General features: G+C 45.9%; 1 protein-coding gene across 27 annotated transcripts in view; it reads left to right on the forward strand.

Moving 5' to 3' along the window:
- LUBEL (Linear Ubiquitin E3 ligase) overlaps window positions 1-25,695 on the forward strand; it is a 151,574-nt gene that overhangs the window by 54,726 nt on the left and 71,153 nt on the right. For 22 of the 27 annotated variants that reach the window (XR_011394647.1, XM_070104587.1, XM_070104590.1 and 19 more), the window contains 4 exons: window positions 15,865-16,236; window positions 16,622-17,657; window positions 17,947-19,175; window positions 23,997-24,125. Coding sequence is in view for 26 of the 27 variants with exons in the window: in XM_070104587.1 (XP_069960688.1) it covers window positions 15,865-16,236; window positions 16,622-17,657; window positions 17,947-19,175; window positions 23,997-24,125 (2,766 nt within the window). In the remaining variant the exon portion in view is untranslated. Of the gene's footprint in view, window positions 1-6,347; window positions 6,608-14,494; window positions 15,148-15,864; window positions 16,237-16,621; window positions 17,658-17,946; window positions 19,176-23,996; window positions 24,126-25,695 lie in introns of those variants that run through there. The other 5 variants (XM_070104594.1, XM_070104595.1, XM_070104598.1 and 2 more) reach the window with 3 other exon arrangements.

Genomic DNA, 25,695 nt, shown 5'->3' on the forward strand with positions numbered 1-25,695 from the left:
CTGCCTTGGTGGGAATCGGCCAGTGTGATAATAAAAAAAAAAAAAAAATATATATATATATATATATATATATATATATATATATATATATATATATATATATATATATATATATATATATATATATATATATATCTATATATATATAAGATTGAAGTTAAACTGGCATGATATATTCTGGTCTATCCAAAAGAACTCGAAAAATTCTGTCATTCTTTTTTCGAGACGTATAAATTAGTGTAAGTTTGGTATGGCCATGGGAAACCCTCTGGCACTTGTTTAAATTCAACACGTAACAACAGTTATATAGTGAGGAGAGTCGTGTTTGTGTTTGTATTTATAAGTTGGTTGTGTTGGAGACAAAGACATGAAGGAGTGTCATAGAAGAGGAAACTGGCACAGACACAGAAATACGACGTAGGTTAAGGAAGTGACGTAGGACAGGAAATTCTTGAGAGATGCTGCGTATGGTGTTTGTGTGTGTGTGTGTGTGTGTGTGTGTGTGTGTGTGTGTGTGTGTGTGTGTGTGTGTGTGTGTGTGTGTGTGTATATGTATGTATGTGTATGTATGTATGTGTATGTGTGTATGTGTATGTGTGTGTATGTGTGTGTGTGTGTGTATGTGTGTATGTATGTATGTGTATGTGTGTGTGTGTGTGTGTGTGTGTGTGTGTGTGTGTGTGTGTGTGTGTGTATGTATGTATGTGTATGTGTGTGTGTGTGTGTGTGTGTGTGTGTGTGTGTGTGTGTGTGTGTCTGTGTGTGTGTGTGTATGTGTGTGTGTATGTGTGTGTGTATGTGTGTGTGTGTGTACTCACCTATTTGTGGTTGCAGGGGTCGAGTCACAGCTCCTGGCCCCGCCTCTTAGCTGATTGCTACTAGGTCACTCTTCCTGCTCCATAAGCTTTATCATACCTCTTCTTAAAGCTATGTATAGATCCTGCCTCCACAACATCACTCTCCAAATTGTTCCACTCCCCAACAACTTTAACTTAGCTCCTCTAGCTTTTGAAGCAATCTCCTGTGCAGAACTGTCTCAAAGGCCTTCTTGTAATCCAAGAAAATGCAGTCTACCCACCTCCTTCTCTCTCCTGTCCTCCGTCACCTTGTCGTAAAACTCCAGTAGGTTTGTTACACAGGATTTCCCGTCCCTGAAACCGTGCTGGTTGTCGTATATAGACTTATCCTTTTTCTAGATGCTCCACCACTCTTCTGACAATCTTCACCATAACTTTGCATACTATACATGTCAGTGACACTGGGCTGTAGTTTAGTGCTTCATGTCTGTCTCCTTTCTTAAAACTTGAGACTACAATTGCTGTCTTCCATACCTCAGGTAGTCACCCAGTTTCGATAGATGTGTTGAAGATTGTTGTTAGTGGCACACACAGCGCCTCTGCTCCCTCTCTCAGGACCCACGGAGAAATGCCAGGTCCCACCGCCTTTGAGGTATCTAATTCACTTAGAAACCTCTTCAACTCCTCATCTGCTGTGTGCAGTGTGTCCAGCACTTGCTGGTGCACCCTACCATAGCAGCTTTCTGGAGTCCTTTCTGTCTCCACTGAAAAATGCTTCCTTAAATCTCATATTGAGTTCATTTACATCTCTGTCGTGTGTGTGTGTGTGTGTGTGTGTGTGTGTGTGTGTGTGTGTGTGTGTGTGTGTGTGTGTGTGTGTGTGTGTGTGTGTGTGTGTGTGTGTGAATATGTGTGTGTGCATCAAGGCCATTTACTCGCCTCTGGCTTGCTTCCAATATGCCCAGATCAAAACAAACCTGGATATATTTTAGTCACTGCAGCAACTGAGGAAGGTATCCCAGACTTAGCATAACCCCTGCGTCTTGTACATCAATACGCGCTAAAGGAATAGTGCCGAGTGCGGCACAAGTTTACAGTGTGTGTGTGTGTAAAATTTCTTGTATCAAAGATCCCTTTGTCAACATGAAGGCAGGTAGCTTTAATCCATGACAGCTCAAATGTGTGTCTTGTTTGCCAAGCTTACAGCTGTCAGCTTTCCACAGCTTATATCATAGTGGTGCCAAAGCTTTAGCCGAATTCTAGTTAAGCGTGAGAGATAGAAGCGACCTGTTCTAAGACCTGTGATGACCTGGGTTGTGTAACCTGGATTGTGTGACCTGGGTTGTATGACCTGTGGCTCCGGGGGGCTGACAAGCTTGCTACATTCAACACTGTCAGTGCTGTCAGTTGATAGTGTTGATAATGGGGGATGTCAGTGCTGTCAGTTGATAGTGTTGATAATGTGGGATGTCAGTGCTGTCAGTTGATAGTGTTGATAATGTGGGATGTCAGTGCTGTCAGTTGATAGTGTTGATAATGTGGGATGTCAGTGCTGTCAGTTGATAGTGTTGCTTTGCTATCAACTTTTTGGAGTGGAGCTATGTGATTTTTTAGTGGGTAGGGTACGTCAGGGTGGGGTACGTCAGGGTGGAGTACGTCAGGGTGGGGTACGTCAGGGTGGAGTACGTCAGGGTGGGGTACGTCAGGGTGGGGTACGTCAGGGTGGAGTACGTCTGGGCGGGGTACGTCAGGGTAGGGTACGTCAGGGTGGAGTACGTCAGGGTGGGGTACGTCAGGGTGGGGTACGTCAGGGTACCTACTTGCTTGCTAAGTGAACAGTGACAACAGGTGTAAGAAAACACGCCCAATGTCTCCATGGTTCGATCCCCTTGCCGGGGATCGAACCACGGACACTCAGTGTGTGAAGCCAAAGCGCTGCCTACCAGGCCACGGGGCACCTTAGATTGAATTATGCAAGACTGGGTGGTACAAACAGCTGCAAGGTCCTATTTACACCACTAGTGGCCTGGGACCCACCTCTTGCAGGGGCCTTGGCTAGAATTAGGCAAGAGACATACCCGGATACATCACCCGTCATACAGTATTGTCACCAAGCAACCAGACGTCTGTACTATCACCAGGAAGACATGGTATTATCACCAGCCAAGGATTTTAGGAGATTTCAGAGGATTTTTGAAGTCTCAGTGGGTCTTTTTCAAACAACTTTGCATTTTGCACCTTCCTGAAGTACCCTCCTATCATATTATCTTTCAGTACCTGGCCAAACTCTCGTACATGCGTGTCTTATTACCTAGAAGTCGAACTCAGGTTGCCGAAAGAGCAGTACGCTCTGTTAGTAAGTACACTCTCTTAAGCTGACCACTGTTGAACACTCTCGTAACTGACCACCAGCTATCAATCCCTCAGGATTGATAGCTGGTGGTCAGTCCCCCAGTCTTGATAGTTGGTGGTCAGTCCCCCAGTCTTGATAGCTGGTGATCAGTTCCCCAGTTTTGATAACTGTGATCAGTCCTCCAGTCTTGATAGCTGGTGATCAGTTCCCCAGTCTTGATAGCTGGTGGTCAGTTCCCCAGTCTTGATAGCTGGTGATCAGTCCCCCAGTCTTGATAGCTGGTGATCAGTTCCCCAGTCTTGATAGCTGTGGTGGCCCGGTGGCCTGGTGGCTAAAACTCCCGCTTCACACACGGAGGGCCCGGGTTCGATTCCCGGCGGGTGGAAATTCTGACACGTTTCCTTACACCTATTGTCCTGTTCACCTAGCAGCAAATAGGTACCTGGGTGTTAGTCGACTGGTGTGGGTCGCATCCTGGGGGACAAGATTAAGGACCCCAATGGAAATAAGTTAGACAGTCCTCGATGACGCACTGACTTTCTTGGGTTATCCTGGGTGGATAACCCTCCGGGGTTAAAAATCCGAACGAAATCTTATCTTATCTTATCAGTTCCCCAGTCTTGATAGCTGGTGATCAGTTCCCCAGTCTTGATAGCTGGTGGTCAGTTCCCCAGTCTTGATAGCTGGTGGTCAGTTCCCCAGTCTTGATAGCTGGTGGTCAGTTCCCCAGTCTTGATAGCTGGTGGTCAGTTCCCCAGTCTTGATAGCTGGTGGTCAGTTCCCCAGTCTTGATAGCTGGTGGTCAGTTCCCCAGTCTTGATAGCTGGTGATCAGTCCTCCAGTCTTGATAGCTGGTGATCAGTCCCCCAGTCTTGATAGCTGGTGATCAGTCCCCCAGTCTTGATAGCTGGTGATCAGTTCCCCAGTCTTGATAGCTGGTGATCAGTTCCCCAGTCTTGATAGCTGGTGATCAGTCCTCCAGTCTTGATAGCTGGTGATCAGTCCCCCAGTCTTGATAGCTGGTGATCAGTCCCCCAGTCTTGATAGCTGGTGATCAGTTCCCCAGTCTTGATAGCTGGTGGTCAGTTCCCCAGTCTTGATAGCTGGTGATCAGTTCCCCAGTCTTGATAGCTGGTGATCAGTCCCCCAGTCTTGATAGCTGGTGATCAGTTCCCCAGTCTTGATAGCTGGTGATCAGTCCTCCAGTCTTGATAGCTGGTGATCAGTTCCCCAGTCTTGATAGCTGATGATCAGTCCTCCAGTCTTGATAGCTGGTGATCAGTTCCCCAGTCTTGATAGCTGGTGATCAGTTCCCCAGTCTTGATAGCTGGTGATCAGTTCCCCAGTCTTGATAGCTGGTGATCAGTCCTCCAGTCTTGATAGCTGGTGATCAGTCCCCCAGTCTTGATAGCTGGTGATCAGTTCCCCAGTCTTGATAGCTGGTGATCAGTTCCCCAGTCTTGATAGCTGGTGATCAGTCCTCCAGTCTTGATAGCTGGTGATCAGTCCCCCAGTCTTGATAGCTGGTGATCAGTTCCCCAGTCTTGATAGCTGGTGGTCAGTCCCCCAGTCTTGATAGCTGGTGATCAGTCCCCCAGTCTTGATAACTGTGATCAGTTCCCCAGTCTTGATAGCTGGTGGTCAGTCCCCCAGTCTTGATAACTGTGATCAGTTCCCCAGTCTTGATAGCTGGTGGTCAGTCCCCCAGTCTTGATAGCTGGTGATCAGTCCCCCAGTCTTGATAGCTGGTGATCAGTCCCCCAGTCTTGATAACTGTGATCAGTTCCCCAGTCTTGATAGCTGGTGGTCAGTCCCCCAGTCTTGATAGCTGGTGATCAGTCCCCCAGTCTTGATAGCTGGTGATCAGTCCCCCAGTCTTGATAACTGTGATCAGTTCCCCAGTCTTGATAGCTGGTGGTCAGTCCCCCAGTCTTGATAGCTGGTGATCAGTCCCCCAGTCTTGATAACTGTGATCAGTTCCCCAGTCTTGATAGCTGGTGGTCAGTCCCCCAGTCTTGATAGCTGGTGATCAGTTCCCCAGTCTTGATAGCTGGTGATCAGTCCCCCAGTCTTGATAGCTGGTGATCAGTCCCCCAGTCTTGATAACTGTGATCAGTTCCCCAGTCTTGATAGCTGGTGATCAGTTCCCCAGTCTTGATAGCTGGTGGTCAGTCCCCCAGTCTTGATAACTGTGATCAGTTCCCCAGTCTTGATAGCTGGTGATCAGTTCCCCAGTCTTGATAGCTGGTGATCAGTTCCCCAGTCTTGATAGCTGGTGATCAGTCCCCCAGTCTTGATAGCTGGTGATCAGTCCCCCAGTCTTGATAACTGTGATCAGTTCCCCAGTCTTGATAGCTGGTGATCAGTTCCCCAGTCTTGATAGCTGGTGGTCAGTCCCCCAGTCTTGATAACTGTGATCAGTTCCCCAGTCTTGATAGCTGGTGATCAGTTCCCCAGTCTTGATAGCTGGTGATCAGTCCCTCAGTCTTGATGGCTGGTGATCAGTCCCTCAGTCTTGATAGCTGGTGAACAGCTCCCCAGTTTTGATAGCTGGTGATCAGTCCCCCAGTCTTGATAACTGTGATCAGTTCCCCAGTCTTGATAGCTGGGGATCAGTTCCCCAGTCTTGATAGCTGGTGATCAGTCCCCCAGTCTTGATAGCTGGTGATCAGTTCCCCAGTCTTGATAGCTGGTGATCAGTTCCCCAGTCTTGATAGCTGGTGATCAGTTCCCCAGTCTTGATAACTGTGATCAGTTCCCCAGTCTTGATAGCTGGTGATCAGTTCCCCAGTCTTGATAACTGTGATCAGTCCTCCAGTCTTGATAACTGGTTATCAGTCCCCCAGCTTTGATACCTGGTGATATCACCTCTGGGTTATCCTGGCTTACTAATACCCTGGAGTTAATAATCTTGGATTATCTGGGGTTATAACCAGACTGGGTTATCTGGGGTTATAACTGGATTATCTGGGGTTATAACCAGACTGGAATCATCTACCACTGTACTCCGAGATGTCTACCTCATTGGTAGACGCTAGTACCCTGTCTACTCGCCTCTCCGCACACCTGCTACCCTGCTACCTTACCCTGTCATCTCTTGGCCTCCGACCATGTGAGAGAGTGCCAAATCTTCCTAGGATGATGCTCCCGCACCAGCATTTATATATGCAGTGCCTTTCACTTATGGCACCTGTATATGGCTGCACACCTACCCAAATGCTCCCGTGTTTTTGTTTTCAAGAACTGGTTGACGTTTTGGCGTCTCGGTTGCCAGTACCCGGTTGAAATAGATGGAGATCTTGAGGCTGGCACTGTTGATTGGCGCCGGTGGAGGCTGTGAGGAGGAAGGCGAGGCATTGCTGTCTGGTTGGCAGTAGAGGCAGGTGTGCCTTCGACCACCTCACACTAGCAGGCTTGATCTACGTCGACGGGAGCCCCAATCAACTTATCTACGACGGTAACGACGTAGCAGCAGCGTCGTAGTGGCGACGCACAAATGACGCAGCGAGATTGGTCCCTGACCACTTGGGGGGGGGCCCTTCCTGGGCCTTCTCTCAGACCTATCCCCTATCCTCAGCCCAGGAAAACATTTATACATCACCATGGCCTGCTTACATCCGCCAGGATTTCTACGCATCCTGTCGCAGGAAGATCACAGCTTCCCATACAGATGAGATGTAAACCCATCTCTCTCATCTCCCAAGTGATGCTACCTCATCTGTGTTCTTTCTGTGCCTATTGCACCAGCTATGTGACACTACATGGCACAGAACTGTATAGGCACTCATTAAAAAAGAAACTCATATATGAAACAATATATTATATATATATATATAAGTGAACTGGGAAAACTGTTGATTAAATATGGAAGAAAATAGCTTCAGATGCGACCTTCCTTGGCGCCTGGTTCTTGTGAAATTTGAGAATGTAAACAGTCCCCCAGGAAGGCTGTATTCTTGACTCGTGTGAGATTACTGTGTTTGTGTTACGTTTGTGTTGAGGGCCATCATCAGTGTTGGGTTGATATTTGCGTGGTGGGGGGTTAGCGTAGGGTTGTTGCTAGAGGGAAGGGGCGATGGAATATACAAAGAGAGGATACTAGCGTTGTTGAAGAGTCTCTGAATCTCCTCTACAGGTATCCTGTCTTTCCTCCTCCTCTTCCTCCTCCTCCTCTTCCTCCTCCTCCTCTTCTTCCTCCTCCTCTTCCTCCTCCTCCTCTTCTTCCTCCTCCTCCTCTTCTTCCTCCTCCTCCTCTTTCTCCTCCTCCTTCTCCACTATCTCACTACCACTACCAGTTCCTCTATGTCCAGCTTCTACACAACCAGTACCTCCACTACCACCACTAGCACCACCACCATCCCCCACCAGTTCCTCTTGGTACCAATCACTCTACAATTGTTTAGGTGTACATTATGACGTATCTTTCTCGCCTACGTTCCAGGGAGTACAGCTCAAAGGACTTCAAAATTATCCAGAAATTTAGGAACTTAACTGAATTCATACGAGCAGTGAAGGTTCTCTGTATGTTCTACAAGTCTGCGATTCTCACGTTTTGAAAGTTCTAGTTATCCAACCTATGTTTGGAAAGTTCTAGTTATCCAACCTATGTTTGGAAAGTTCTAGTTATCCAACCTATGTTTGGAAAGTTCTAGTTATCCAGGATATGTTTTGAAGGTTCTAGTTATCCAGGTTGTCATTTTTCTTGCAGTTGATAGTGGGAATGATAGGAACACTGGTAGTGGGAATGATGGGAGCACACACACCAGGGACCAGAAACTGTGACTCGACCGATGCAACCACATATAGGTGAGTACACACACACACACACACACACACACACACACACACACACACACACACACACACACACACACACACACACACACACACATACACACACACACACACACACATACACACACACACACATACACACACACACAGGGATGTTAGGAAGTATTTCTTCAGCCACAGAGTAGTCAGTAAGTGGAATAGTTTGGGAAGCGATGTAGTGGAGGCAGGATCCATACATAGCTTTAAGCAGAGGTATGATAAAGCTCACGGCTCAGGGAGAGTGACCTAGTAGCGATCAGTGAAGAGGCGGGGCCAGGAGCTCGGACTCGACCCCCGCAACCTCAACTAGGTGAGTACACACACACAAACACACACACACACACACACACAAACACACACACACACAAACACACACACACAAACACACACACACACACACAAACACACACACAAACACACACACACAAACACACACACACATACACACACACACACACACACACACACACACACATACACACACACACACACAAACACACACACATACACACACACACACACATACACACACACACACACACACACACACACACACACACACACACACACACACATACACACACACACACACACACACAAACACACACACACACACACACATACACACACACACACACATACACACACACACACACACACACACATACACACACACACACACACACACACACACACACACACACACACACACACACACACATACACACACACACACACACACACACACACACACACACACACACACACACACACACACACACACACACACACACACACATACACACACAGGGACAACACAAACCGAATCTAGAATTTACAAGCCTGTTTGGTGTGTGTGTGTGTGTGTGTGTGTGTGTGTGTGTGTGTGTGTGTGTGTGTGTGTGTGTGTGTGGAGGGGCTAGAGGAAGAAAGCAACATCATCAGTGTTGGCCAGTTCTCGTGTTCTGAGGCAGATTTAGCGCCCTGTCCCTGCCAGCAACCATGTGTGCCTATTCTTAAGCATGAAATCACTCTCAAGCCTCTACCTACCTATCTACCTACCTACCTATCTCTCTACCTACCTATCTCTCTACTTACCTATCTATCTACCTACCTATCTCCCTACCTATCTACCCACCTATCTCTCTACCTACTTATCTCTACTTATCTACCTACCTATCTCTCTACTTACCTATCTCTCTACCTACCTATCTCTCTACTTACCTACCTATCTACCTACCTACCTATCTCTCTACTTACCTATCTCTCTACCTACCTATCTCTCTGCTTACCTACCTATCTACCTACCTACCTATCTCTCTACCTACCTATCTCTCTACTTACCTACCTATCTACCTACCTACCTATCTCTCTACCTACCTATCTCTCTACTTACCTACCTATCTACCTACCTATCTACCTACCTATCTCTCTACCTACTTATCTTTCTACTTACCTACCTATCTCTCTACCTACCTATCTCTCTACTTACCTACCTATCTACCTACCTACCTAATCTCTCTAATTCCCTATCTCTCTACCTTCCTACCTATCTCTCAGCCTATCTACCTACCTGCCTGCCTATCCACATTCTCAAGCTTCTACCTACCTACTTACCTATCCCCTTCTCTGCCTACCTATATCTCTACCTACCTACCTGCCTATCTACACTCTCAAGCCTCAACCTACCTACCTATCCCTATCTCTTCCTACGTATCTACTTCCCTAAGTTGACATGACGTCTGCCATCCAACAGCCAGAAAGATCAGCTATACTGTATTTTCCAGAGTATAAGACGCAGGCTTATGTAAGATATATGACACTGTTTCCAAGGAGTTATAGCGTAACATTAGTAAACAACTGCTAAAGTCTAACCCTTAAGCCTGACCTTGAGGATATAAAGTCTAAGTTGATTTTTTAAGACTTTTTTGTGGGAAAAATGCTGCGCCTTATATGCCGGAATATGTTGTATTTTGTTATTATCAACTTAGAATTTGGGGTGGATGAGTAAGACTGAGTAATATACTCATCCCCTGGATGAGGAAGTCTGAAAATGTACTCTTACTCACAAATCTGCAACATGTGTGGGTCTTAGCAAGACTTGCACACCGTAAATCGGCATCTTCATCTCGTCTACACAGCCTCGAGATGCTTTATCTGTCTTGTGTTTGGTGCACCTCTGTCTGTCAGGGAGATATTCTCTCTTTTAGCTTACAAGATCAATTTCCTGCGGTTTTCAAACTCTTTTCCCGGTCTCTCCTGTTTCTCTCTCTCTCTCTTTCACATACACACACTATCCTGAGAAATGGTAATTCCCAAGTAATAGTAACTCCAGCACTGCTGAAAGGTGAATTTGATGGTGTGGTAGTTACTGTACCATGGTGGAATGTTTGACGATGTCCTCATTACTTTAATACTAATAATAAGTATATTTCTTTGTAAAGGTTAAAATCTGTAATTACAATTTGGATTTGCTAAGTGCAAAGATAGTCAATATCACGCCGAGGCATTTACTGAAGTCTCCCAGCTCAGACTGACACTACTGAAGTCTCCCAGCTCAGGCTGACACTACTGAAGTCTCCCAGCTCAGACTGACACTACTGAAGTCTCCCAGCTCAGGCTGACACTACTGAAGTCTCCCAGCTCAGACTGACACTACTGAAGTCTCCCAGCTCAGGCTGACACTACTGAAGTCTCCCAGCTCAGACTGACACTACTGAAGTCTCCCAGCTCAGGCTGACACTAGTGAAGTCTGCCAGCTCAGACTGACACTACTGAAGTCTCCCAGCTCAGACTGACACTACTGAAGTCTCCCAGCTCAGACTGACACTACTGAAGTCTCCCAGCTCAGGCTGACACTACTGAAGTCTCCCAGCTCAGACTGACACTACTGAAGTCTCCCAGCTCAGGCTGACACTACTGAAGTCTCCCAGCTCAGACTGACACTACTGAAGTCTCCCAGCTCAGGCTGACACTAGTGAAGTCTGCCAGCTCAGACTGACACTACTGAAGTCTCCCAGCTCAGACTGACACTACTGAAGTCTCCCAGCTCAGACTGACACTACTGAAGTCTCCCAGCTCAGGCTGACACTACTGAAGTCTCCCAGCTCAGACTGACACTACTGAAGTCTCCCAGCTCAGACTGACACTACTGAAGTCTCCCAGCTCAGACTGACACTACTGAAGTCTCCCAGCTCAGACTGACACTACTGAAGTCTCCCAGCTCAGACTGACACATTTCATGACCTGATGTATGTGACCCATCCTGTGTGATGCAATATGACAGGGTAACATAGTTAGCTTTTGTTCCCACAATGTTACTATCATATAGAATAGTGTAGCAACACTGCTGGTGTTCCCACAATGTTACTATCATATAGAATAGTGTAGGAACACTGCTGGTGTTCCCACAATGTTACTATCATATAGAATAGTGTAGCAACACTGCTGGTGTTCCCACAATGTAACTATCATATAGAATAGTGTAGCAACACTGCTGGTGTTCCCACAATGTAACTATCATATAGAATAGTGTAGCAACACTGCTGGTGTTCCCACAATGTAACTATCATATAGAATAGTGTAGCAACACACTGCTGGTGTTCCCACAATGTAACTATCATATAGAATAGTGTAGCAACACTGCTGGAGTTCCCACAATGTAACTATCATATAGAATAGTGTAGCAACACTGCTGGTGTTCCCACAATGTAACTATCATATAGAATAGTGTAGCAACACTGTTGGTGTTCCCACAATGTAACTATCATATAGAATAGTGTAGCAACACTGTTGGTGTTCCCACAATGTAACTATCATATAGAATAGTGTAGCAACACTGCTGGTGTTCCCACAATGTAACTATCATATAGAATAGTGTAGCAACACACTGCTGGTGTTCCCACAATGTAACTATCATATAGAATAGTGTAGCAACACTGCTGGAGTTCCCACAATGTAACTATCATATAGAATAGTGTAGCAACACTGCTGGTGTTCCCACAATGTAACTATCATATAGAATAGTGTAGCAACACTGTTGGTGTTCCCACAATGTAACTATCATATAGAATAGTGTAGCAACACTGCTGGTGTTCCCACAATGTAACTATCATATAGAATAGTGTAGCAACACTGTTGGTGTTCCCACAATGTAACTATCATATAGAATAGTGTAGCAACACTGCTGGTGTTCCCACAATGTAACTATCATATAGAATAGTGTAGCAACACACTGCTGGTGTTCCCACAATGTAACTATCATATAGAATAGTGTAGCAACACTGCTGGAGTTCCCACAATGTAACTATCATATAGAATAGTGTAGCAACACTGCTGGTGTTCCCACAATGTAACTATCATATAGAATAGTGTAGCAACACTGTTGGTGTTCTCACAATGTAACTATCATATAGAATAGTGTAGCAACACTGCTGGTGTTCCCACAATGTAACTATCATATAGAATAGTGTAGCAACACTGTTGGTGTTCCCACAATGTAACTATCATATAGAATAGTGTAGCAACACTGCTGGTGTTCCCACAATGTAACTATCATATAGAATAGTGTAGCAACACACTGCTGGTGTTCCCACAATGTAACTATCATATAGAATAGTGTAGCAACACTGCTGGAGTTCCCACAATGTAACTATCATATAGAATAGTGTAGCAACACTGCTGGTGTTCCCACAATGTAACTATCATATAGAATAGTGTAGCAACACTGTTGGTGTTCCCACAATGTAACTATCATATAGAATAGTGTAGCAACACTGCTGGTGTTCCCACAATGTTACTATCATATAGAATAGTGTAGCAACACACTGCTGGTGTTCCCACAATGTAACTATCATATAGAATAGTGTAGCAACACTGCTGGTGTTGCCACAATGTAACTATCATATAGAATAGTGTAGCAACACACTGCTGGTGTTCCCACAATGTAACTATCATATAGAATAGTGTAGCAACACTGCTGGTGTTGCCACAATGTAACTATCATATAGAATAGTGTAGCAACACTGCTGGTGTTCCCACAATGTAACTATCATATAGAATAGTGTAGCAACACTGCTGGTGTTCCCACAATGTAACTATCATATAGAATAGTGTAGCAACACTGTTGGTGTTCCCACAATGTAACTATCATATAGAATAGTGTAGCAACACTGCTGGTGTTCCCACAATGTAACTATCATATAGAATAGTGTAGCAACACTGTTGGTGTTCCCACAATGTAACTATCATATAGAATAGTGTAGCAACACTGCTGGTGTTCCCACAATGTTACTATCATATAGAATAGTGTAGCAACACTGTTGGTGTTCCCACAATGTAACTATCATATAGAATAGTGTAGCAACACTGCTGGTGTTCCCACAATGTAACTATCATATAGAATAGTGTAGCAACACTGCTGGTGTTCCCACAATGTAACTATCATATAGAATAGTGTAGCAACACTGCTGGTGTTCCCACAATGTAACTATCATATAGAATAGTGTAGCAACACTGTTGGTGTTCCCACAATGTAACTATCATATAGAATAGTGTAGCAACACTGCTGGTGTTGCCAAGAACATTTAATATAAACAGGTGCTTACAGGTGAGTCCGGCACCTGTACGATTGAGAAGTGACCTTTGGAATACGTGACCCCTGTCCAACTATATATATATATATATATATATATATATATATATATATATATATATATATATATATATATATATATATATATATATATATATATATATATATATATATATATATATATATATATATATATAGGCACTACATATTGGACGCCACATATTGGGCACCACATATTGGATATATATATATTTGGCTATTACCTTGGGCAAGGAGAAACGCAGCGGCAAGTCACCGTACACCTGCTGCCCCTATTCACCTTGCAGTAACTGCAATCCTGGGAGTTAATCGACTGTACTGGGTGGCATCCTGGGCAAGATTCATAACTTCTTCTTCTTCTTGTTCTTCTTCTTCTTCTTCTTCTTCTTCTTCTTGTCTTGTGTCAGGCTAGAGTTGAACTCTAGTCATAGTTTATTGCCTCATGAGAAAACACAAACAGCTATTGTATCTGGCTGTGTCGTTGACTTCCCCGGATAGGCAAGCCGGCCAGCCTGCCAAGAAAGCATATTTACTCTCATACACGTAGCTGTGAGTGGCACCCAGGGCTGCCGGCTTGTCTCTGAGGGACATCCGGCACTGCCCTGCCATACTCAAGTCTCTACCATCACTATGCTGATACGTGGAACAACTGACAATAGGATAATCAAGGCTAAGACTTTGGCTGGCTTTAAAAGGAGATTGGACAAATATGTTAGTGAAAAGGGCTGGGTTTGATTAGTACCTGAAGTAAAGTCTTGTTAGTTTGGTAAAAGGTACAAATACGTGGGTTGGAATGGTTGAATTTGATGAGAATCTGCCATGTATGGGCCAGTAGGTCTTCTGCAGTGTTCCTCCATGCTTATATTTACATTGACGTAGAGCTTGATTTCAGAGTTGGTTCATCAAGAATGTCTTGGTGGTATTTGCATAAGAGATTGCAAAACAAAGACTAGCTGATATAGATGTAAATACAAGTGGACAAAGGTATATTTAAGGATGATAAACATTGGGGCCAATAGAATAGTGAACTAGCGGAGGTGTTGGTGATAATGTGGTACCCATGTAACTGTCGTGATTGTGATAGTCTTGAAAACGCCTCCTGGCTAGATAGTCAGATGGGGTCTTTTCCCATCATGCATGGCTTGCTATCTCTACCTGTAGGCCAGATGGGCACAGGCGTAGGGTATCAGGCCCAGCCGATGGCCCTACAGAAATCTGCAACCTGTGGCTGCCTTCCCAGTTACCTCTCATCCTGGAAGGATGAGATCTTTGATCAGCAGCACCTCATCAATGGTCGTCTGGCTATTACGGATGGCAGAGTGAAGGATGCCCGAGACGAAGATGATATCCTGGAGGTGAAGCTGAGGATTGGTAGCACCGCTGGGGTGGGTAGCAGTGCCCAGTCGCCCCAGGAGGCTACCGAAGAAGGGGTGAAGAAGTCTAGGGACTACAGTGATGACTCCCTGACTCCAGACAGCTCCCTGCCTGCTGTCATACGTCGAAGGAACAGAAACAGACGCAAGAAACTTGCTGTTAGTACCAATTGCACTGCAGAATACTCTGTTTTTAATGAATTTTAGCTCCATCTTCACACATTAATTATAGATATTACCAGAACCTGTTGCTATAGACACACACACACACACACACACACACACACACACACACACACACACACACACACACACACACACACACACACACACACACACACACACACACACACACACACACACAGAAAGTGACGCAGCGGAGGCAGGAACCATACATAGTTTTAAGACGAGGTTTGAAAAAGCTCAGGGAGCAGGGAGAGAGAGAACCCAGTAGCAACCAGTGAAGAGGCGGGGGCCAGGAGCTAGGACTCGACCCCTGCAACCACAAATAGGTGAGTACACACACACACACGTCATCACTCATCTCACAAAAAGTGAACACACGTTAATTTCTAAATGCCTGATAATGCAGTTGTTGGCAGGGAGATCACAAACACCTGGAGTGTGCAGGTGTCTATGTGGTCTCTCATATGCTTCTCTTTCAGGTGTTTAAAATGGTAGTTCATATATTATTTGTGTGTGTGCGTGTATGTGTGTATGTGTGTGTTGAGGAATGTGTTTTAAGGTGTGTTGAGGAATGAGTGTGTTTAAGCGAGTGTGTCACCCTGGCCAGACAACTTAAACGTGAGAGTGTCAGAAGTGAGTGTGATCTTCCTTGCCTTGAGTTCCTTCTAACTTAACTAATGTGTTCCACAGACTTCCCTAGCGGAACCCACGCCTTGTGGGTCCCCCTGGGTAGGGGAACACAACAAACCACCCCCACGTACCCGATCCCACAGTGTCTCCGACGACCAGTGGTCACAGATGATGGCAGCCCAGACCAACACTACCCCCACCACAACAGACACCCAGGGCACGCCCTCAAGTCCAACCTGTCCTCCTGGGCACGTCCCTGCGGACATGTCCGCCTTCGCTGGGGCACCGACCCGCCGGGGATACAACAGCATCAGCAGCTCCGGTCGTAGCGGCAACACCTTAGGGCGAGGCATGGTATCCTCGGCGTCAGTCTGTGATCTAAACAGCCTAGCACAGCAGCAGGCTTCACACGCCTTCAGCACAGCCAATCCAGTACGTAAACAGCAACACTGATGTATTAATGGTGTATCTGTGTTCAGTTCTCCATGGGCTGGTGGTGACAGGCGCGGCTCTCCTCTGACAGATTGTCCCTGGATGGACAATCAACCCTCCATGAGTTGAATGATTGTAAAAGAAAGCTGGAACATTACGTGAAGTGTTGTCTTGTATATATGTCTGGGATAAAATGTGTGAAGTCACAATACCGTGGCTGGAACAATTCATAACTATCATTTTGGAGTGAAAACTTTAGGCAACGTTTCGGTCCTTCCTGGACCGAAATATCGTGTAAAGTTTTCTTTCTCAAGTTTGGATTAGTCCGAAATGTGCTGTAACACGATGTTGGGGCTAATGGTCTTTTTTCTTTGTTTCTGTACAGGCAGGTAGCTTCCAGCAGCTGAACATGATGGGTTATGGGGGCGGGATGCTGTGGGGAGCTCCATGTGAGCTGTGCCAGGCTCAACCCATGTTTACCACCCACCCTGGCATGAGTGGCATGAAGCGCACTGCTTCTAACCTCTCCATGAACCTCTCCTCCGTGGGCAGTGACATGTCTGGCTACCCATGGGCGCCCCCTCCACCCCACATCCATCACCATATGCCCATGTACCCAGGCTACTATCCTGGCTACCACCCACATATGCCCCCACCGCCCATGGGTACCCCCATGGGCTTGAACATGTCGATACCTGACTCGATGCATACTTTTGGTAAAGTGACATCATCTCCAGCACCGTCAGTGCGTTCTACGTCACATCGATCTCACAAGTCCAGCAAATCGAGGTCCTTCAGCGCCGCAGACACCAGTGGCCGTCGAAGTCGCAACCGGAAGGCCAAGCGCTCAGAGGAGAGTGAAGACAGTCGATCGTCTTCGGGAAGCGACGAAGAAGATGATATAGACGATAACAAGTCAGGTCATGGCGGAGTGAGCAGCTTAGCCTGGCAGTGTGACCACTGTACTTTCATCAACTCTGGCGGGGCTCGAACGTGTGGAATGTGTTCCAAGACTGTTGGGAGCAGCAGCCGAACCAGCCGACGGAATAGTGAACGAAGGCGCTCCGACAGACGGCGGGACAGACGGACCGACCAGGAGGATAACGAAAGGGACTTATCCGACTACGACAACGATGGAGGCGGCATAGTGAAGAGTAACTTCTCTTTCAACGTGAAGGAGAGTAAACGCGAGAACCGCAAAGTCTCCGGTACCAACAAGAGTAAAAGTAAGAAAAAGTCGCGTCGGAGAGATGGTTCAGAGTCTCAGTCGGAGTCCGGAAGTGAAGGTGAGGAGGAACTGCAGCTGGAGAGGAACATGAGGGACCTGAAGGTGTCCTCCTCCTCCCGTAGGAGGGGCAGCGACCACGATGGAACCAACAACAAAGACAGAGAGAGGGAGAGAACCTCACGCAAGAAAGAAGGTAAACTTAGGTGGAAAGATTGAACTTATTGTGTGCATTGTTATTGAACATTGTTCTGCAGTGGACTGAAGAACAAATATATTAACTGGTCTGTGTATCACAGCAAATTCTTTAATAAATACGGGCATATTCATGGTAATATTTGATGTAATTCTTTGTATGTAATGTCCAGTTTTAAGCTGCTTTATATGTTCATTTTGCAATGATATGATCATGATAAATAAATGCATCACTTTTGTACGTGAGTTTCACTCAACAATCCTAAAGCCGTGTTTCCTGTGTGTTACAGGAAGCGTCGGCCGCTTCAAGAACCGCAGCCGCAACCACTCTGAGCGCTCAAGGACGCCGGGGCGTCAGACGCCAAGACTTGCCAGCCCAACTGATGACCAGGTATCACACGGGGGAAGCTCTGATGGCAGCATCCCTGAGGACGCTCGCATCTCTCACACTCTCAGCACTGAGCGCAACGAGCATCTCAACTCTCAGGATGGTACTATAGTTAACACTTTGGTATCTGAACCCTCTCCTAAAGCAGGGATAATATCAGATAGCAACGAGCATCGGAGTAAATCTAAGGAATCCAAAGCTTCCAGTCCAGTTGGCAGTGTTGCTGGTGAAGAACAAGTTCTTGAAGAACCACCACAAGTTCCCATCTTTGAACCTAAGGTGAGTGATGAAAAATCTAGATCTGCAAGTCCTAGACTTGAAGTTGGGAAATGCAAGTCCCCAGCGCTGTCCCAACTTACGTCTCGGGGTGAGGGAGATGATCCCAGCTTCGCTAACACGCTAGATGACATAGCCACAATGGGAACCAACGAGGTTGCAGATCAGGACCTGAGTAGCCAGTACTTAGACGAGCGTCCCCATAGTGCTGATTTACCAGTGGTGGTACAAGGCGATGTACCAGTCGTCAGCTATATCAGGCCCCTAACTCCTGAAGACCAAGTAATTGATGACCCACAGACGATAATCATTGGCGCACCACAAGCTAGACAGACTCCAGAGTCTCCTATCGAAGTCAAAGACGAGACTGACATCGATGTTGCAGAAAACACAGGGCAAGCAAAGATTGCTATACCACCGCCTGAACCATTATATGAACCTAGCTACGAGACAGTAGAGCAGCCTGTAAACATCGAGGCTCCACCGGTGGCTGTCTTGAAAGACACAGACAGAGAACAAGATAATTATGAAACAGCATCAACTGGATACATACATGCAAACCTTAAGGAAGAGGAGGAGGAGGAGGAAGAGGAAGAGAAGGTAGAAGTAGCCGAGGATGAAAATCTGCAAGAACTTAAGGGACAACACATCTCACCCTTGGATTTACAAAGTGGAGAGGTGGCCCGCTCGGCCTCCTCGGGGTCCTCCCTCGGGCTAAACTCCATGCCCCCCGACAGACAGTATACACCTCTTAGCTTCTCCTCCTCAGATGCCCAGTTCTACTCTCCGCCAGATTCTCCAGACATCTCCCTCAGCGAGCAGCTTCAAGATAGACCTCAGCCTGGCATACTACAGGTGAATCCCCTACACATGTTTCCTAACAACACGTGTCACCTTAAACCACGTGTCACCTTAGACCACGTGTCACCTTAGACCACGTGTCACCCTAAACCACGTAAAGAACACGAAGGCACAATACCCTGAGCGGAATACACAAACAGCCCGCGCATAGGACAGAGAAAGACTCACATGACGACATTTCGGTCCTACTTGGACCATTTACAAATGTGACTTGTAAAGAATCCAAATCGGACCCAAACATCGTCATAAGCTCCTGTCTCCCATGTGCGACATTTCGTTCTAGCTAGAGTGAAGAGTTTCCCTCTGCATAGAGAGAAAAGTCTTTCACATAGACCTCTCGATGTTTCGCCCTCCAAGGAACGTACAAAACACTTCGTTACCTCCCTGTCCTCAGGCGCTCTTTGATCCTTAAGGGTTTAGCGCATCCCCAAAATAATTATAATAATAATAATGAATTGCATATGCAATTAGACGGGGGTTTTGACCCCCGGAACTCTCTCCAGGTAAACTCCAGGTAAACACACACACACACGGGCCAGGAGCCATGACTCGACCCCTGCAACCACAGTTAGATGAATGCGCACACAATAACGGCACAATATACGTACCCACACACTCCCAATTTCACTCCTGGACACAAGATACGTGCCCACACACTCCCAGTTTCACTACTGGACACAAGATACGTGCCCACACACTCCCAATTTCATTCCTGGGTACAAGATACGTGCCCACACACTCCCAATTTCACTCCTGGACACAAGATACGTACCCACACACTCCCAATTTCACTCCTGGGTACAATATACGTGCCCACACACTCCCAGTTTCACTCCTGGGTACAATATACGTGCCCACACACTCCCAGTTTCACTCCTGGACACAATATACGTGCCCACACACTCCCAGTTTCATTCCTGGGTACAATATACGTGCCCACACACTCCCAGTTTCACTCCTGGACACAAGATACGTACCCACACACTCCCAATTTCATTCCTGGGTACAAGATACGTGCCCACACACTCCCAATTTCATTCCTGGGTACAAGATACGTGCCCACGCACTCCCAATTTCACTCCTGGACCCAAGATACGTACCCACACACTCCCAATTTCACTCCTGGGTACAATATACGTGCCCACACACTCCCAATTTCACTCCTGGACACAAGATACGTGCACACACACTCCCAGTTTTACTCCTGGGTACAATATACGTGCCCACACACTCCCAGTTTCACTCCTGGACACAAGATACGTGCCCACACACTCCCAATTTCATTCCTGGGTACAAGATACGTGCCCACACACTCCCAATTTCACTCTTGGACACAAGATACGTACCCACACACTCTCAATTTCACTCCTGGGTACAATATACGTGCCCACACACTCCCAGTTTCACTCCTGGGTACAATATACGTGCCCACACACTCCCAGTTTCACTCCTGGACACAAGATACGTGCCCACACACTCCCAGTTTCACTCCTGGGTACAATATACGTGCCCACACACTCCCAGTTTCACTCCTGGACACAAGATACGTGCCCACACACTCCCAATTTCATTCCTGGGTACAAGATACGTGCCCACACACTCCCAATTTCACTCCTGGACACAAGATACGTACCCACAAATTCCCAATTTCACTCCTGGGTACAATATACGTGCCCACACACTCCCAGTTTCACTCCTGGGTACAATATACGTGCTCACACACTCCTAGTTTCACTCCTGGACACAAGATACGTGCCCACACACTCCCAGTTTCACTCCTGGGTACAATATACGTGCCCACACACTCCCAGTTTCACTCCTGGGTACAATATACGTGCCCACACACTCCCAGTTTCACTCCTGGACACAAGATACGTGCCCACACACTCCCAGTTTTACTCCTGGGTACAATATACGTGCCCACACACTCCCAGTTTCACTCCTGGACACAAGATACGTGCCCACACACTCCCAATTTCATTCCTGGGTACAAGATACGTGCCCACACACTCCCAATTTCACTCCTGGACACAAGATACGTACCCACACACTCTCAATTTCACTCCTGGGTACAATATACGTGCCCACACACTCCCAGTTTCACTCCTGGGTACAATATACGTGCCCACACACTCCCAGTTTCACTCCTGGACACAAGATACGTGCCCACACACTCCCAGTTTCACTCCTGGGTACAATATACGTGCCCACACACTCCCAGTTTCACTCCTGGGTACAATATACGTGCCCACACACTCCCAGTTTCACTCCTGGACACAAGATACGTGCCCACACACTCCCAATTTCATTCCTGGGTACAAGATACGTGCCCACACACTCCCAATTTCACTCCTGGACACAAGATACGTACCCACAAACTCCCAATTTCACTCCTGGGTACAATATACGTGCCCACACACTCCCAGTTTCACTCCTGGGTACAATATACGTGCCCACACACTCCCAGTTTCACTCCTGGATACAATATACGTGCCCACACACTCCCAGTTTCACTCCTGGACACAAGATACGTGCCCACACACTCCCAGTTTCACTCCTGGGTACAATATACGTGCCCACACACTCCTAGTTTTACTCCTGGGTACAATATACGTGCCCACACACTCCCAGTTTCACTCCTGGACACAAGATACGTGCCCACACACTCCCAGTTTCACTCCTGGGTACAATACACGTGCCCACACACTCCCAGTTTCACTCCTGAGTACAATATACGTGCCCACACACTCCCAATTTCACTCCTGGACACAAGATACGTACCCACACACTCCCAATTTCACTCCTGGGTACAATATACGTGCCCACACACTCCCAGTTTCACTCCTGGACACAAGATACGTGCCCACACACTCCCAATTTCATTCCTGGGTACAAGATACGTGCCCACACACTCCCAATTTCACTCCTGGACACAAGATACGTACCCACAAACTCCCAATTTCACTCCTGGGTACAATATACGTGCCCACACACTCCCAGTTTCACTCCTGGGTACAATATACGTGCCCACACACTCCTAGTTTCACTCCTGGACACAAGATACGTGCCCACACACTCCCAGTTTCACTCCTGGGTACAATATACGTGCCCACACACTCCCAGTTTCACTCCTGGGTACAATATACGTGCCCACACACTCCCAGTTTCACTCCTGGACACAAGATACGTGCCCACACACTCCCAGTTTCACTCCTGGGTACAATACACGTGCCCACACACTCCCAGTTTCACTCCTGGGTACAATATACGTGCCCACACACTCCCAGATTCACTCCTGGACACAAGATACGTGCCCACACACTCCCAGTTTCACTCCTGGGTACAATATACGTGCCCACACACTCCCAGTTTCACTCCTGGACACGATACGTACCCACACACTCCCAATTTCATTCCTGGGTACAATATACGTTCCCACACACTCCCAATTTCATTCCTAGGTACAATATACGTGCCCACACACTCCCAGTTTCACTCCTGGACACAAGATACGTGCCCACACACTCCCAGTTTCACTCCTGGGTACAATATACGTGCCCAAACACTCCCAGTTTCACTCCTGGCCACAAGATACGTGCCCACACACTCCCAGTTTCACTCCTGGACACAAGATACGTGCCCACACACTCCCAGTTTCACTCCTGGGTACAATATACGTGCCCACACACTCCCATTTTCACTCCTGGACACAAGATACGTACCCACACACTCCCAGTTTCACTCCTGGGTACAATATACGTGCCCACACACTCCCAGTTTCACTCCTGGACACAAGATACGTGCCCACACACTCCCAGTTTCACTCCTGGGTACAATATACGTGCCCACACACTCCCATTTTCACTCCTGGACACAAGATACGTACCCACACACTCCCAATTTCATTCCTGGGTACAATATACATACCCACACACTCCCAATTTCATTCCTAGGTACAATATACGTACCCACACACTCCCAATTTCATTCCTGGGTACAATATACATACCCACACACTCCCAATTTCATTCCTAGGTGCAATATACGTACCCACACACTCCCAGTTTCACTCCTGGACACAAGATACGTACCCACTCACTCCCAATTTCACTCCTGGGTACAATATACGTGCCCACACACTCCCATTTTCACTCCTGGACACAAGATACGTACCCACTCACTCCCAATTTCACTCCTGGGTACAATATACGTACCCACACACTCCCAATTTCATTCCTAGGTACAATATACGTACCCACACACTCCCAATTTCTCTCCTGGGTACAACAGGTATGTATATTGTTCTCCTTTTGATACCGGTGACAGGTTCTTGATCCAAAGAATCAGAGCTGACTTTCCCTTACTCGGATCAAACACAGCCACTGATCTCTATGACTCTTTGGGTTCAGTGTTTCCCCTTAACAATAGCAATAATAATAATAATAATAATAATAATAATAATAATAATAATAATGAGAGTAATAATATTAATATTAATAATAATGATAATAAGAGCAATAATAATAATAATAATAATAATAATAATAATAATAATAATAATAATAATAATAATAATAATAATAATAATAATAATAATAATAATAATAATAATAATAATAATAATAACTGCATGCATATACATATATATATATATATATATATATATATATATATATATATATATATATATATATATATATATATATATATATATATATATATATATATATGTGTGTGTGTGTGTGTGTGTGAGAAAGAGTGTGTGTAGTAAAGACAGTGGTGGCACAAGTGCCATAAACAGTGTGTGTGGTACAGACAGTGGTGGCACTGGAAGAGGAGTACTTGGTGACGGCACTGGAGACCATGCAGCAGTCCCTGGAAGATCTCAAGTCCTCCAGAGAGACCATTAGGTCTTCCATGGAGCAACTTCCTTATTCTGAGGAGGTGAGTCTTCCTATGGAGAACTCTTTTGGCACCAGAAGGTCCTTTTATTACTACCCTGGCACTGCAAAATTTTTTGAGAACTACCCTGGAACTAGAAGTTCTTTTAAGAACTGCCCTTTCACTTTGAAATCCTGTAAACGACTACCCCTGGCACTGGGACGTCCTTTTAAGAACTGCCCTGGAACTAGAAGTCCTTTTAATAACTACCCTGGAACTAGAAGTCCTCTTAAGAACTACCCTGGAACCAGAAGTCCTTTTGAGATCTACCCTGAGACCAGAAGTCCTTTAAGGAACTTTCCTGGCACTTGTAAGCCTGTTAAAGATTACCCCTGGCACTGGGACGTCCTTTAAGTAGCTTCCCTGGAACCAGAAGTCCTTTTAACAACTACCCTGGAACCAGAAGTCGTCTTAACAACTACCCTGGTACCAGAAATAATTTTAAGAACTACCCCTGGCACTTGCAAGCCTGGTAAAGACTATCCATGGCATTGGAAAGTTCTTTTAAAGACTGTCCTGACACAGGAAGTCCTTGATACTGATTCCTAGTAAGGTCGTCACTAGACACAGAGGCCCCTTTCAAGGACATCCCAGACAGAGACTGTTTTTAAGGTCATAACAGACACACTCCATATTTTAAAGTCATCAATAGAAGAGAAACTCGTTTCAAGGTCATCCCAAAAACAGAGACCCCTTTTAAGGTCGTCCCTAAAACAGAGGCTCCTCTTAAGGTAATCTCTAAAACAGAGACTTCCTTTTAAGGTTGTCCCTAAAGCAGAGACTCTTTTTAAGGTCATCCCTAAAACAGAGACTTTTTTTAAGGTCTTCTCTTATAGATGTCTGTATGGTCTGCTTTAAGGAGCCCTGACGGGTAAGGAACTCTTTAAGAAAACGCAAAGGGACAAGTTGATATAAAAAAATACAAATCAATTTAAATTCACATTTTTTTTTGCTGTTATGTTTCGTAATTTGGCTGCTGCAGCTTATGTTCATTAAATAATCTTTATTTGGCAGAGATTATTATATATTAAATTATTTAATAATCAATTACAGTGGAACCTCAAATTTCGAACTTATTCCGTTCCAGGAGTTAGTTGTAAATTCGAAAAGTTTGAAAAGTGAAGCAATATTTCCCATAAGAAATAATGGAAATGCAATTAATCCGTTCCAGAAACCAAAAATATTCACACAAAATATATATTTTATAGAGATTATGTATAGTTTTACACACACACACACAGCCAGGCTGTGGTTCGTACGTTGGATTGCATACAGCCAGCTGTAACAGCTTGGTTGATCAGACCCTGATCCACCATGAGGCATGGTCACAGACCGGGCCACGTGGGCATTGACCCCCGGAACTCTCTCCGGGTAAACTCCAGGTCCAGTTAATAAATTTAAATAAACATATAAAATAACATTTTTACTTACCTTCATTGATGATTGGTGATGGCATCTGGAAGATAGGGAGGAGGAGAGAGGGAGTTGGGGTTAGTGTTTGGATGGGACATCCCCCTCCATAAGGACTTTGGGTATCAAAGCCCTCTCTGGGGCTACTTCCCTTCTCTGTCTT

The sequence above is a fragment of the Cherax quadricarinatus genome, chromosome 93 (assembly GCF_038502225.1).
Source record: "Cherax quadricarinatus isolate ZL_2023a chromosome 93, ASM3850222v1, whole genome shotgun sequence".
NCBI classification, from domain to species: domain Eukaryota; kingdom Metazoa; phylum Arthropoda; class Malacostraca; order Decapoda; family Parastacidae; genus Cherax; species Cherax quadricarinatus.